Raw genomic sequence first — 14,577 nt, forward strand, 5'->3', positions numbered from 1 at the left:
ACAACATTCAATAACTATGATACTTTGCAAGCTAATGGTCAGAAAAAGCTTACTTACATTTCTCTGTTTGATGGTCTATCTTGTAACCAATCCTTCAGTAAAAAAAAACAAAACACACACACAAAAACCTTAAAGACAAAAATCTCTAGATGAAGCATAACTGTTTAACTTTTTTTCTTATGTTTTAAGAATGAAAGGCTAAAAAACTAACATACAGTTCTTGTTTCATAAAACAATAAATTTATTTATTGTAACTGTATTTACTGTAAATGTAACTACCATAAGGCTATTCAACAAGGTGGAATAAAAAATTCTGTTATTTCCCACAACATAGTCTTTCTATTCTTTATGAATTTTTATATTGTTTGAAGACAATTCTATTCTCTTAAAATATATATTTGTGGCCGGGGTACAGTGGCTCACACCTGTAATCCCAGCACTTTGGGAGTGGTGGGTGGGTGGGTGGATCACCTGAGGTCAGGAGTTTGAGACCAGCCTGGCCAACCTGGTGAAACCTCATCTCTACTAAAAATACAAAAATTAGCTGGGCATCGTGGCGGGCGCCTATAATCCCAGCTACTTGGGAGGCTGAGGCAGGAGAATCACTTGAATCTGGGAGGTGGAGGTTGCAGTGAGCCAAGATTGTGTCATTGCACTCCAGCCCAGGCAACAGAGCGAGATTCCATCTCGAAAATATATATATATATATATATATATATATATATATATATATATGTATATACACATATACATATAAACATCAAAATACAAACAGAAAAATTAAAATCATGTAAGCTGTGAATGCTCATGACATTTAGGCATATTTCACTGCAGCCTTTGTTGTGTATATGTGCATATGGTTTTTATTCTGCAGTTTTATAATGTTCCTAGGTGTGGGTTTATTTTTACTTCCCCAGTTTGAGACTCATTCTGCCTGAATTTGAATCTTCACATATTTTATCATTTTGTAAAATTCTAAACCATTTCTAACCTCTTCAAATTTTGTCTGCTCTTTCAAGGCCAGTTAGACGTGTCTTCCATGTCTCTTTACCTTTAACATATTTTCCATCTTACTATGTAGTTTATCTTTTTTTTTTTTTACTTTAATCATCTTGTGGACAATTTATTATTATTACTTTAATCCATTTAATTACAGTTCTGTGTTGCATTCTGATCCAGTTTAGTAATTCTCCCTTCAGATGTGCCTAATCTGTTAATTAACTCCCACTGAGTGGGGTTTTTTTTGAGATGGGGTTTCACTCTGAAGCTCAGGCTGGAGTGCAGTGGCGCAATCTCGGCTCACCGCAACCTCCACCTCCCCGGTTCAGGAGACTCTCTCCTGCCTCAGCCTCCTGAGTAGCTGAATTACAGGCATGTGCCACCATACCCAGGTAAGTTTTGATTTTTAGTAGAGACAGGGTTTTGTCATGTTGGCCAGGCTCATCTTGAACTCCTGATCTCAAGTGATCCACCTGCTTCGGCCAACCAAAGTGCTGGGATTACAGGCATGAGCCACTGCACCCAGCCCCCACTGAGTTTTTTTTTTTATTTCTAGTTTTTCAAATTTGCCAGTCCTTTTGAATCGTATCTCCTTCTTTTCTCATGTTTTATATTTAAAACTTTATGTCCATAATCACTTTAAACATACTTATTTTGTCATCTGTAACCAATAAGTCCACTATCTTAAGTTATCAGAAATCAAATACCGTTTATGTAAGTTGACTCCCATGAGTTCTAAATTGCCATTGTGAAGTCATCTTCGGTAAGGCTTTAATTTGTTGCAAAGTTGTGCAGCTCAGGGTCAGGAAGAGTCCCTCCAGAAAGGAGGATTTGTTACCGTGAATCTCTTTGTTAACTAACCTCTTTCCCCACTGAAATAACTTTTTTCAATAACATGATTTTAACAACATAATCTCTCTATGCCAGAACAGATATATTTTGAATGTAAGTCAGTATTTTCTTGAGCAAAATTATGAGCACTGACTTATACATAATACTTGATTATAAAGGAGTAATTTTTCTGCCTTTTCCTGAGCTTTTTGTCTTGTCAGTGTGTACTTTTAAAGGGAATTTGCAAAATCAATTATTATTGCAGTTAGCTGGAAATGAGTTCATACAATTAGCTTCAATTCAAACAAAAAGAGATTCCTGCCTTTATTCTGCATAAATTTTTCTTTAAAATTCCTGACTATTCACTGTAAGAAACTTTTCTATAACTGCTACTATGCTAAAGTCAGTTTTCTTAAGAAAAATTTTTTTGAATTTTTGATATAGTCCCAAATATCACCACTTTGTAGATCTTATCTAAAAAAGTTTTATGTATTTAATAATACATATCTGTTTAGTTGAAATCTACAAACCGGTATTAAAGCTGCTTTGGAATCTACTTCATGAGTGTCTTCGGTAGATGGCCTTCTACTGATTTTTTCTGCCAAAAGAAAATTAAAAAATATAAAAAAGCTACACAACTGAAGTTTTATGAATACCAACTAACCAAACACAAAGTATTCTAGGCACAGTATGACCTTCATAAGATAACTCAACCTTTCCTCAACACGCTGAACACAAGAGTTACATGAGGCCCATAAATTATTCAATTTATTTTGAGTAAACTATTCAATTTATTGTGAAAAGGCAACAATAAATGAGAGTATGAAATAAAAAAATATTTCTCTCCCTCCTGTTCCCAATCACCCTGACTGGGGACAGTAAAGGTAATTCATTTCTTGTATATTCTTCCTGGGATATTTGTATGTGTATACACATACCCCTGCCAATATTTAACATAAATGGTAGGGAAACATATATGTCTTGAGGGTTTTGTTTTTTTAAACTTTAAGCTTAGAGATTTTTTTTTTTTGAGACAGAGTTTCACTCTTGTTGCCCAGGCTGGAGAGCAGTGGTGCAATCTCAGCTCACCACAACCTCTGCCTCCCGGGTTCAAGTGATTCTCCTGTCTCAGCCTCCCTAGTAGCTGGGATTACAGGCATGTGCCACCACGCCCGGCTAATTTTGTTTTCAGTAGAGACTAGGTTTCTCCATGTTGTTCAGGCTGGTCTCAAACTCCTGACTTCAGGTGATCCACCTGCCTCAGCCTCCCCAAGTGCTGGGATTACAGGCATGAGCCACTGCACCTAGCCAGCTTAGAGATTTTCTACAGAAGAACAGAGATGATTTCCCAATTATCTTTTGATGCTCTCTTTATTTCATACTGGATATACAGTAATGTATTTAAACAAACTCCTACTGATGGAAATCTGATCTGTTTCCAATCTCTTCCTATGATAAACAATGCTGCAATGAATAATCCTTTTCCCCAATTTATGATAATACCTTTGTTGTCATATCTTATTTATCCAAAATGAACTTTAGAATTAAGCCTACTTCCAAAAAAAGTCAGGACATTAAGTTACAAATCAGAGAAAGCTCACAATTTTACAGTACAACAAAGGATAACCTCAGAATGAAGAAAGGAAAATCTCAGAACAAAATTTGTATTCCAGGTGTAGAGGACAAAAAGACCAGACTGAGATATATTAGAAGACTCTGGGCAAAATGTTTTCAATATGATGAAACTGACAGAATACATTATATTCTGAATATCATGAAGAAATTTGGTTAAATACCAGAGAACCTAGAGTGCTGATTTAACCAAAACTGTAACTATACTTGGTGGAAAAGGGTGAACGGGTGCATGTGTGTGTGTTCGTTCTGGGAATACAGAGTGAGAAAAGAGAGTTCAATTCTTGTCTTCTTTAGTGGAAGGTCAACAGATACAGCCTAAAACTGAAATATGACGATGCTGCAATACAGGTAGGTTTGAGTATCACTTACTAGAAATGCTTGGGATCAGAAGTGTTTCAGATTTCTGTTTTTTTTTTTTTTTAATTTTGGAATATTTGCATTATACTCACCCAGGTGAGCATCTGAAAATCTGAAATCTGAAACGCTCCAATGAGCATTTCCTTTCAGTCAGTACTCAAAAATTTTGGATTTTGGAGCATTTTAGATTTTGGGATGTTCATACTAACTTAGAAATAACATCTATGTTATCTTAAATACTGAGAATTCTTTTTCTTCCCTCCTAATCCTTCTACCATTTCTTTTTCTTTTTTTTTTGAGATGGAGTCTCGCTCCCATTGCACAGGCTGGAGTGCAGTCGTGCGATCTTGGCTTACTGCAGCCTCCATCTCCTGTGTTCAAGCGATTCTTCTTCCTCAGCCTCCCGAGTAGCTGGGATTACAGATGTGCGCCACCACACCTAGCTAATTTTTGTATTTTTAGTAGAGATGGAGTTTCGCCATGTTGACCAAGTTGGTCTTGAACTCCTGATCTCAGGTGATCCACCTGCCTCGGCCTCCCAAAGTGCTAGGATTACAGGCGCAAGCCACCCAGCCCCCTCTACCATTTATTTTACTTGCTTTACTGCTCTGGCTAGAATGTAAAACAGAAACAGTAACAGTCAGAATCCTTGTCTTGCTCCCCATCTTGGGCTTTCAATAGTTCACTGTGAAGTTTGATGCTTTGTGATAATTTTTTGTTGATATCCTTTTTGAGATTAAGAATGAATACTGAATGTTAACCAAATACCTTCTCTGCAGCTGTTAAGATAATCTCATGATTTTTCTCCTTTAATCTGCTACTATCATGCATTATCACAATTATATTTTTGAATGTTAAGACAACTTTCATTCCTGGAATAAACCCAATTTGGTCGTAATATGCGTTGCTGAATTCAGTATGCCAAAGGAAAATGAAAGAAGTGATGGTGAGGTGGACAATGTAGTACTGTTTTTCTTAAGGAACCTTTATAATTATTCAACTTTTCAATGATGTGCATATATAATTTTGACTTATAAAAAAATTATGATATGGAAACATCACCACAATACAGTAAACGAAAAATTAATGGTACAAGGCAACATGTATTATCTATGACCTTTTGTGTAAAAAATGAGAGGTATAAGATTGTACTGTCATACATGATTGTACAAGCATGAAACTCTAAAGGGTAGACAAATAGTGGTTACATGTGGGAACAGAGTGAGAGGGAAAATTTTCAGAGTGTTTGTATTTTAATTTTGAACCAAAAATGTATGATTTTTAAAAGTTTAGAAAAATATGTTGAATAAGTGATGATAGATTAAAACATGATACAGATGAACAGATACATCTGTAAAAGCTAAAAGCAGCAGATTTATAAAAAGTTTTTCTATTCTATCTTTACAGAATAAATAATTTGTAAAACATATTCTAATAAAACATTCTAATGAATGCTAGGATTACAACTTATTCAAGGTTACAGTAACTATGGCAGACCAGAATTTTCATCTTCTGACTCCTGCACCATTCACTACTCACGTGTTTGACAAACATAAAATACATTTAAAGTGTAAATGAGTATGTTTTCTGACACTATTCATATAGTCAAAATACTCACCTTGTTTTGAATGAAGAGGAATGGAAGTTCTGTGGCAGTCAGTAAATCCAGCAAGAGAACTCACTCGTTTCAAAGTGTTTTCAGAAGTGTTGTTATTCTGCAAATATTGTGCATACATATAATTTGAAAATAATTGAACTAAATTTCAACCCATTACTCTAAGTAGTATAAGAGTCCCTTGATCTATTCAGCTCAATATGCTTTATTCTACCTGGACACCAATGGGTATATTATAGATTATGGTTATTTTCTTCAATGCCAATTTCAAAAACTGCACCAAAACACCTTATTTGACTACTGTTCCTATAAATCCATCCAAATGAATTTTTTATAATCATAAAAACTCAGACTGGGTGTGGTGACTCACACCTGTAATCCCAGCACTTTGGGAGGTCTAGGAGGGCGGATCATGAGGTCAAGAGATCGAGACCATCTTGGCCAACATGGTGAAACCCTATCTCTACTAAAAATACAAAAATCAGCTGGGTGTGGTGGCGCACGCCAGTAGTCCCAGCTACTCGGGAGGCTGAGGCAGGAGAATCACTTGAACCCGGGAGGTAGAGGGTGCAGTGAGCCAAGATCAAGCCACTGCACTCCAGCCTGCTGGCAGAACGAGACTCCGTCTCAAGAAAAAAACAAAAACAAAAACAAAAGAAAACAAAAAACCTCACAAAAAAGTTGGAAAAATATACAAAACTGTGGAGAAAAAATGCAATCATTATGAATTCACCTCACCCCCAAAGAAGCTATTATCTTACACGTATCTTGACACACTGATAACATTAATGGTGGGGGAACTATTTCCTTTTGGGGATCTTGGTAACTTTCTTATTGCTTTGTATGAGCTATTTATACAACAAGGTTATCTATATGCTCACTATTTTGTCAAATTTCAATTTGACAAAATTGAAATTTTTTAGGTACTTAAATCTCTACGTTCTTTAGGTACTTAAATCTCTATATTTCCCCTTAATATTTTTCTATTATTTATGTATTTGGAAAGCCCTGACGGCTTTACTGGCTCAATAAATACTGCTATTTTTTTTTTTTTGAGACGGAGTCTTGCTCCGTCTCAAAAAAAAAAGTTGTTTAAATCAAAACACAGCTACTGCTTTTCTGCTAACTCACAGAAACTTGCAATGTCTTGTTTTTATCAAGGAGTATCTGCCACTTAAAAATTTTCAGCACGTTTTTTCTTTAAGTTCATTATTAAAAAGGTGAAATCTGTGGGAAAACTCTGATGCTTTACCTTTTCCCATTAAGAAATGTCCATTTATCCTAAATTTTATGTCTTACTTCTATCAAGTGCTTTGCAATAGCAAAATGATACCACCAGAGTGTGGCAATATGACAATAATTTGTGTAAAGAAAAAGAAAATGTGATGAACTTAGGTTTAAATAATTCTACATTATAAACAGCTTTACTAAAACTTATGAAAGTCCATAAAACATTTCATTTATCTATAAAATCCACTTCAACCCTATATGGAATACAGATATTCCATATGTCATATGGCAACAATTGTAAAACCAATTTGGTAGACAGCAGTCTGTTCTTTCTACTTCCTAGCACTTTTTCTCATTCCTGCTTTTCTTCTTTCTCTTTTTATCATGTGTCAGCTAAGGCTACCTAAGTGAACTTGATCCATTTATTTAGCTCTCTCAGTCTAAATATGCCATAATTAAAATGGTTAGAAAACACTGCAAATTATAGTCTTATGATAGGTCCGCTGAACCTACACCTATTTCCTCCAGCTAAAAGCACATGGGTATATTTTAAGCTGACTTTCTGACTTCTGCATATACTAAAGAGACTTTACCTCATATTTAGGCATCTCTGTACACTCCATAATCACATTTCTTACATCATTCTGCTGCTCCTATTTGAGGTAAGAAAATTATGCAACTATTCTCAAACTTAAAGGCAGATACAGAAAGGAAAAAACCCAGGTAATCATTACGCCTCAATTTGCATACAATAACCAATTAAATTCCAAGTTATCAATATCTAGTTAATAGATGTTAAGTTAATCGATTTAGTACAATACTTTAATCAAAATATGATAATAAAAATACAAAATGTTACAATATAAAAATGCATTTGAGTCTACTTTTTATATGTAGGGTAGTAAGTAATATGGCCTGACAGCAATTATATAATTAACTTGGATCACATAAAAAGTAATCATTCATAGAAACTTCTATGTCATTATCATCTCCTTGGTTTTAGCTTTAGGAAAGGTCCTGTTTTCACTGTGTATGTCACTTAACATTTCTATAATGTAAGTTCTCTAGAGAAGCTTAACACCTTTCTAGGTGTTTTTAATTATCTTGGTGTAGCCACGTTACTATTCTAAAGGCTCTAAATAGCCACAAGTAATATACGAGAGCAACATTTAAGAAATAAAACTAACTTGCAGGCAAGAATAGACCTTTTTTGCCAGCTGTTCTACAATTTTGAAACTTATTTCGCTTGAGGTCAGGAATTTGAGAGACCAGACTGGACAACATGGTAAAACCTCATCTCTACTAAAAATACAGAAATTAGCCAGGCATGGTGACGCGCACCTGTAATCCCAGCTACTCAAGAGGCTGAGACAGGAGAATCACTTGAACCCAGGAGGTGGAGGCTGCAGTGAGCGGAGATCACACCACTGTACTCCAGCCTGGGTGAGAGTGAGACTCCGTCTCAAAAAAAAAAAACAGAGAAATGTTAAATAGCTGATGTTTTTTATTTAGTGAGTATAATTACACAAGCTATTTGTACCTTTTCATGTTCCTCAATTGTTCATTTTTTCAAATTGAGGACAGCTTCAAATATTTGGTATTAGCATGTTATCTGCTAAAACTGTATTTTTGCTGAAAAAATGTTTAATTAAATTTTGAACTAAACATCAAGATGGTAAAATAAATAGAACTGTGGGTGTTTTAATAAGGATTTACTTACGGATAGTATTTCTTTTATCTTGTTTGATGTTTCTTTAAACCTCTGTAAATCCATGCTATCTCTGTGTCCTTTAATAGAAAAAAAGATGTTGCAATGAGAAATTTTTATTTTTCTTCACCAAAATAATGGCACTGCTTAAAGTTTATATAAAAAAATAGGTTTATGCTGTTTTTCAAGTACATTTGATGGCTCTGCAGTCTCCTTTAGCTCTTTTGATAAATAAAATTGAAAATTGCCAAGAAGCTGGTGAAGGTTACAGTTTTTTTTTTTAAATTTGAGAACAAGTCTCGCTCTGTTGCCCAGGCTGGAGTGCAGTGGCGTGATCTCGGCTCACTGCAACCTCTGCCTCCCGGGTTCAAGCAATTCTCCTGCCTCAGCCTCCTGAGTAGCTGGAACTATAGGCATGCGCCACCACACCTGACTAATTTTTGTATTGTTAGTAGAGACAGGGTTTCACCATGTTAGCCAGGCTGGTCTTGAACTCCTGACCTCGAGATCCGCTTGCCTTGGCCTCCCAAAGTGCTGGGATTACAGGCCTGAGCCACCGCACCTGGCCAAGATTATAGTTAATTTTACAGTAACGTTAAAAGCCAAAGTCCTTACAAAAGAAACCAACATGTGATATGAATAAATAGCTCGAAATTTAAAAGAAAAAAGGGGACCAAGCATTTTTACTATTTAAAAAAAAAAAAAAAAGCATTACATATATACGGATAATCACTCAAAAAGGAATGATTTATTCTTATGCCTATAACTTAAAAACAGAACAAAAATATTTTGGCAATAGCACTTTAATGACCTTAATGAAAACTGTTTCACACATACAGATTGTTCAGACAACATGTTAATAAACCCATGTATAATCTCCACATTAAGGCCAGCCTAGCAAGTTATTTAGGCACTGAACATGCTGATATTTACTGCTAGGCTATATAGAATTCACTCTAGATATACAGATATATAACTTTTCCTATATAATATACATGTAGAAAAAATATATATGATATATACATATACCCCACTGGTAATACATTAACAAATAGGCTAAAATGCATTTTAAAAAATAAATTGGACATTAGCCAGGTGTGGTGGCGTGTGGCTGTAATCTCAGCTACTCAGGAGGCTGAGGCAGGGGAATCACTTGAATCTGGGAGGCAGAGGTTGCAGTGAGCCGAGATTGTGCCACTGCACTCCAGCCTGGGAGACAGAGGGAGACTCCGTCTTAAAAAAAAAAAAAAAAAAAAAAGGAATAATTTAATGTAGGAAAAGTTATATATCTATGTATCTAGAGTGAATCCCATATAGCCTAGAAGTAATATCAACACGTTTAGTGCCTAGATAACTTCCTAGGCTGGCCTTAATGTGGCAATTTTCCATGGGCTTATTAACATACTGTGTGAACAATCTCTATGCATGGAAGTTTTCACTAAGGTCTTTAATGTGTTACTGCCAAAATAAACATTTTTTTTCTGTTCTTATCTTATTTAAGCTTTCATAGGTATAAGAATAAGTCATTCCTTTTTGAAATGTTCTTCTCTGTGAATATATAAATAGGTAGACCGTAAGTACTAATTTTCCCAGTAGATTCCTAGATTTCCATTGTTGTTCTGATATAATTATTAATAGTGCACCCTTTCACTTTTAAAGTGTGTTCGTTTGGGTAAAAAAATTATATGGTCATCTATTTACAGGGCACTGCTCTTTTCCAGTTGATTCTAACCTCCCCTAGGAGGTTCTCCAAGTACTTAACACTTAAGAATCACTTAAGTTTTCAATAAGAGTTGATGAAACCCAATTGAAGATATTCAAATTCAAAAGACAGAACCTAAAATTCCATCAAAGAGGTTATGTGCCAATATAACTCTTATAGCCTAATTCAGTCTATTTCCCCTACTTCTGATTTTTTTTTTTTTTCATTTCATTTCTAGAGACAGGGTCTCATTCTGTCACACAGGCTATAGTGCAGTTGTATGTGATCATAGCCCACTGCGGCTTTGAGCTTCTGGGTGCAAGCGGTTCGCCTGCCTCAGCCTCCTGAGTAGCTGGGACTTCAGGCACATGCCACTGCGCCTGGCTACTTCCAAAAATTTTTTGTAGAGATGGGGTCTTGCTATGTTGCTCAGGCTGGTCCTCAACTCCTGGGCTCAAGCAATCCTCCCCACTCAGCCTCCCAAAGTACCAGAATCACAGGTGTCTGATTCTTTTTAAAAATTTTATAATTATACTCTATGAAAAGATAATGACTTTTAACACAGTACATGTTTCTATTATTTCTAAGGTGAAAAGTAAATAATATTGATACACAAATATGAATTTGCCAAACTTACCTACAAATGCTCCAAATTCTATATTATCTCCTTCTGCAGCTTTAGAGCAAACAGTTTCTTGATCTTTGGTTCCAGTTTCCAAGTGGCTTTTGCAACTTGGCTGAGATGGTGTACTAACAAAAAATTTGGTTGGTGGGGATGACAGATGTGGTATGCTAGTAGATGAACTGCCTAATTTTTGATTTTTATTAAATATTTTTAAGAGTTCTACCCCATGTAGTCTCTGTCGCAGTTCTGGAGGGGAAACAGCACTTGGGAATAAGGCACCAGAAGAGGAACCAGCCTCTGGAAAATTAAATTCTTTTCTCTGGGGTATTGCAGGTAAGTCTTGACCAAATATATTACATTGGGGATCTTTGTCATCTTTCATTAAAATATTACAATGAAAAGGATTGTTACTTTCAAGATCACCTTGAGGAAGAGAGGAGCTAAGCGTATTTACAACACTATGCTTTTTCCATACAGAAGGTCTTACAGGACCATCATCAATAAGGTTTTGAGCCAAGTGTTTGGAAATGCTCAGTTCTCGTGTGATTTCATTATGAACTTTGCTAGCTTCCGACGCTTTCTGGGCAGTGAGTGTTTTTAATGTATCTACCGTCAGGGCTGAAAGATCTTGCAAATGGCCAATTTGAGAATCTAATGATTGTAATGATCTTTTTATGTAGTTGACACGATCTCCAACTTCCTTAATCTGAATGCACATCTGTTCCACTCTGTAGGAGAGAAATAAGCTTTTTTTTACAAATGTGAAAAAATAATGTAGAATTTTATTTTGTAGCCTCAAATAATAATGATAAAAAGAGAAAATTTTTACATGCATTTAAACAAGATATAAAATAAGGTACGGTTATTTAAATATACAAGGCCTACCTTATGTTTAAGAAGGATCCAGTGCTAATCTTATATTAAAATGCAAGATTTCAAAAAACGTTTTTGTTCCACAGGCTACTTACTCCAATTACCCCACATCAAAGTAACACAAAATAATGTATATACAGCTACATATACACAGAACTACCATTACTGTTGCTATAACTGTTACCAAACACCATATGCTTCCAGAATGTAGTGAAGCCAACAGAAAAAAAGAAATGCTGGCCAGGCGCAGTGGCTCACGTCTGTAATCCCAGCACTTTGGGAGGCTGAGGCGGGCAGATCACGAGGCCAGGAGTTCGAGACCAGCTTGGCCAACATGGTGAAACCCTGTCTCTACTAAAAATAAAAAAATCAGCTGGGTGTGGTGGTGCACGCTGATAATCCTAGCTACTCAGGAAACTGAGGCAGGAGAATCACTTGAACCTGGGAGGCGGAAGTTGCAGTGAGCCGAGATCGTGCCACTGTACTCCAGCCGGGGCAAAAGAGGAGATTCTGTCTCAAAAAAAAAAAATAATAATAATAATAATGATAATAAAAGAAATGCTGTAAAATAGTGAGGATAGTTTTACTTTTCTCCCTCCAAACAGTAAAGAACAGTAAACTCTTCTATCTTCTGTAACTAGGGTAAAAAATAAGAGACTGACCAACTGACTTATATGAAGTATTAATAGAACTGAACGATCTTTCCAATATATAATGTAAAACTATAACTATGCTTATTGTTTGACAAAATAAATTTAACAATGACCATGTATAAGAGATATAACTAATAGATCCCATTTAGACATATAACCGATTTTAACTAAAGGGCTTCTGAACCTTTCAAAAGTGACACGAATTCTCTCTTCACTCCCAGAATGAAATTTGTCATCTTTTTCATTGAAATACATCTCAACACACTGCTCTTCAAAATCATGAAGTTTCTTTTGATCTTCTTCTGTTAAGAAAAGTTCTATGGGAGGAAAAGGAGAAGAAAATCAATGAAGAGCTATCAAGTTATCAACTTCAGCTCATAATTCTTACGAATTATTCAAGGTTTCTAAGACTACATCCATCATCTGCACTTTTTAAACTTTTACTACTATGCTTCTAAAGCACTAGACAATTATCTTTCTTTTTTGCTTCACCAGTGTGATGTCAGCAGAATATGATCAGGTACTTCCTCCTCCTCTTCTGATTTCCTTTTCCTGTACAACATCCCTCCCCTATCTCTCTCATACCTCTCCCTCACGTATCTACTCAGAGAAATTTAAGAACTAATTTGAAAGTCCCTGTAAAATTTTAAGCATAATTTGACACAGTATGATTAGTCTCATGTACACAGAATGTACTAAAACTGTTACTGTTTACAGAGCTGTAAAAATGGTTTGTAGAACAGCAAAGAAGTTAGGTTTACATTACCATTTTAACAGAAACAGAGATGCCATTCTCATAACGAAGTTTAACGCTAAATCCATTTTTATAGATATCATATTGCACTTAAAAATTCCTTTATGTATAGGCAAATTTAACAAAAATCTTTACCATAACATTAACCCACTAAGTCATTTTTGAATAAAATCAATATATAGCCTTCGGTGTAAAAATGAGAATAAAATGAAAACATTTGCCTTAATATAGTTTACTTACTTGGTCCATCGGAAGTCTTATCTTTCTTTCTTCTCTTACATATGCAGCAAAAGAGAGAAACTATATGGCTAAGAATGATAAGTGGAGGAGGCAGAACTGGTTTCTCATGATAAGCCATAATAAAATGATAACGCTGGTACTTCCATACAATATTGGAAATTGCCTTCACTTGTAAATACACATTGCTAGAGAAATAATAAAAATAAAATAAACTTTGCTAACCATCTCTTAAAGTTTTAAATACTGATGATTTCATTGTAATTCTGTACTAAATAAGAATTCAAAAAATATCCTTCTGTAAACAAAACTAATAGCAAATGAGAAACTGGAAAAGATACAGGCAGTAAGTATAAGGCAAAGATTAATATTCAGCAGAAAAAAATAATTAAAAAAGTTTAAAATATTGTATGTAAATGGGTAAGACATAAGAAAATACTCAGACTTATTAGTAATCAAATAAGTGCAAATTTTAAAAAACAAAATCCTGGCTGGGCATGGTGGTTCATGTCTATAATCTTAGCACTCTGGAACGCCAAGAGGCAGGAGGAGTGCTTGAGGCCTGGAGTTCAAGACGAGTCTGGGCACCATAGTGAGACCCTGTCTATTTAAAAACAAAAAAGTTAGCCAGGCGTAATGGTGTATGCCTATAGTCCCAGCTACTATGGAGGCTGAGACAGGAGGGACTACTTGAGCCCAGATGGAAGAGGCTACAGTGAGCTGTGATAGTGCCACTGCACTCCAGCCTGGGCAACAGGCTGTCTCAAAAAATAAAATACAATAAATTCTTTTATTTACTATCAAACTGGCAGCCATTAACAAAAATACTCAGTGTGGGCACAGAGTTGAGGAAACAGGCCTATTTAGACTTAAGTGCAAAAGCCCTAAAAGTACATATACTGAACAGCCCTGCTTTTAGAAAAACATTCTAAACAAGCAAGTATTGCTCACAGATTTAACTACAATGTGGTGTTTAAGAGCAAGAATTACAAACAATCTAATTGACCAATATAACATACTAGATTGAAAAATTATGGTCTATATCATGGAGTATCAGGTAGCCATTAAAAATAGACTGGAGAAGAATATTTGTTTATCTGAAATAACGTTCATGATGCTTTGCTTAGTTATAAAACAGTACATAAAATATAAAAATAGGCTAGGCACTGTGGCTCATGCCTGTAATCCCAGCACTTGGGGAGGCTGAAGTGGATGGATCACATGAGGCCAGGAGTTCGAGTCCAGCCCGGCCAACATGGTGAAACCTCATCTCTACTAAAAATACAAAAAAAATCAGCCAGGCATTGTGGTGCACACCTGCAATCCCAGCTACTTGAGAGGCTGAGGCATGAGAATCC

At 35.6% G+C, this 14,577-nt stretch overlaps 1 protein-coding gene across 3 annotated transcripts in view; it reads right to left on the minus strand.

The window, feature by feature from the left end:
* Positions 1-14,577, minus strand: part of TRPM7 (transient receptor potential cation channel subfamily M member 7) — a 128,905-nt gene that overhangs the window by 20,506 nt on the left and 93,822 nt on the right. For 2 of the 3 annotated variants that reach the window (XM_054531466.2, XM_054531467.2), the window contains 8 exons: positions 13,223-13,407; positions 12,413-12,545; positions 10,715-11,430; positions 8,388-8,455; positions 7,261-7,320; positions 5,441-5,537; positions 2,361-2,428; positions 58-92 (listed from right to left, as the gene is read on the minus strand). In XM_054531466.2, coding sequence (XP_054387441.1) covers positions 58-92; positions 2,361-2,428; positions 5,441-5,537; positions 7,261-7,320; positions 8,388-8,455; positions 10,715-11,430; positions 12,413-12,545; positions 13,223-13,407 — 1,362 coding nt within the window. The remainder of the gene's footprint in view (positions 1-57; positions 93-2,360; positions 2,429-5,440; positions 5,538-7,260; positions 7,321-8,387; positions 8,456-10,714; positions 11,431-12,412; positions 12,546-13,222; positions 13,408-14,577) is intronic. The other variant, XM_002825444.6, reaches the window with a different exon arrangement.

This window comes from Pongo abelii, chromosome 16 (assembly GCF_028885655.2).
Source record: "Pongo abelii isolate AG06213 chromosome 16, NHGRI_mPonAbe1-v2.0_pri, whole genome shotgun sequence".
Taxonomy (NCBI): Eukaryota; Metazoa; Chordata; class Mammalia; order Primates; family Hominidae; genus Pongo; species Pongo abelii.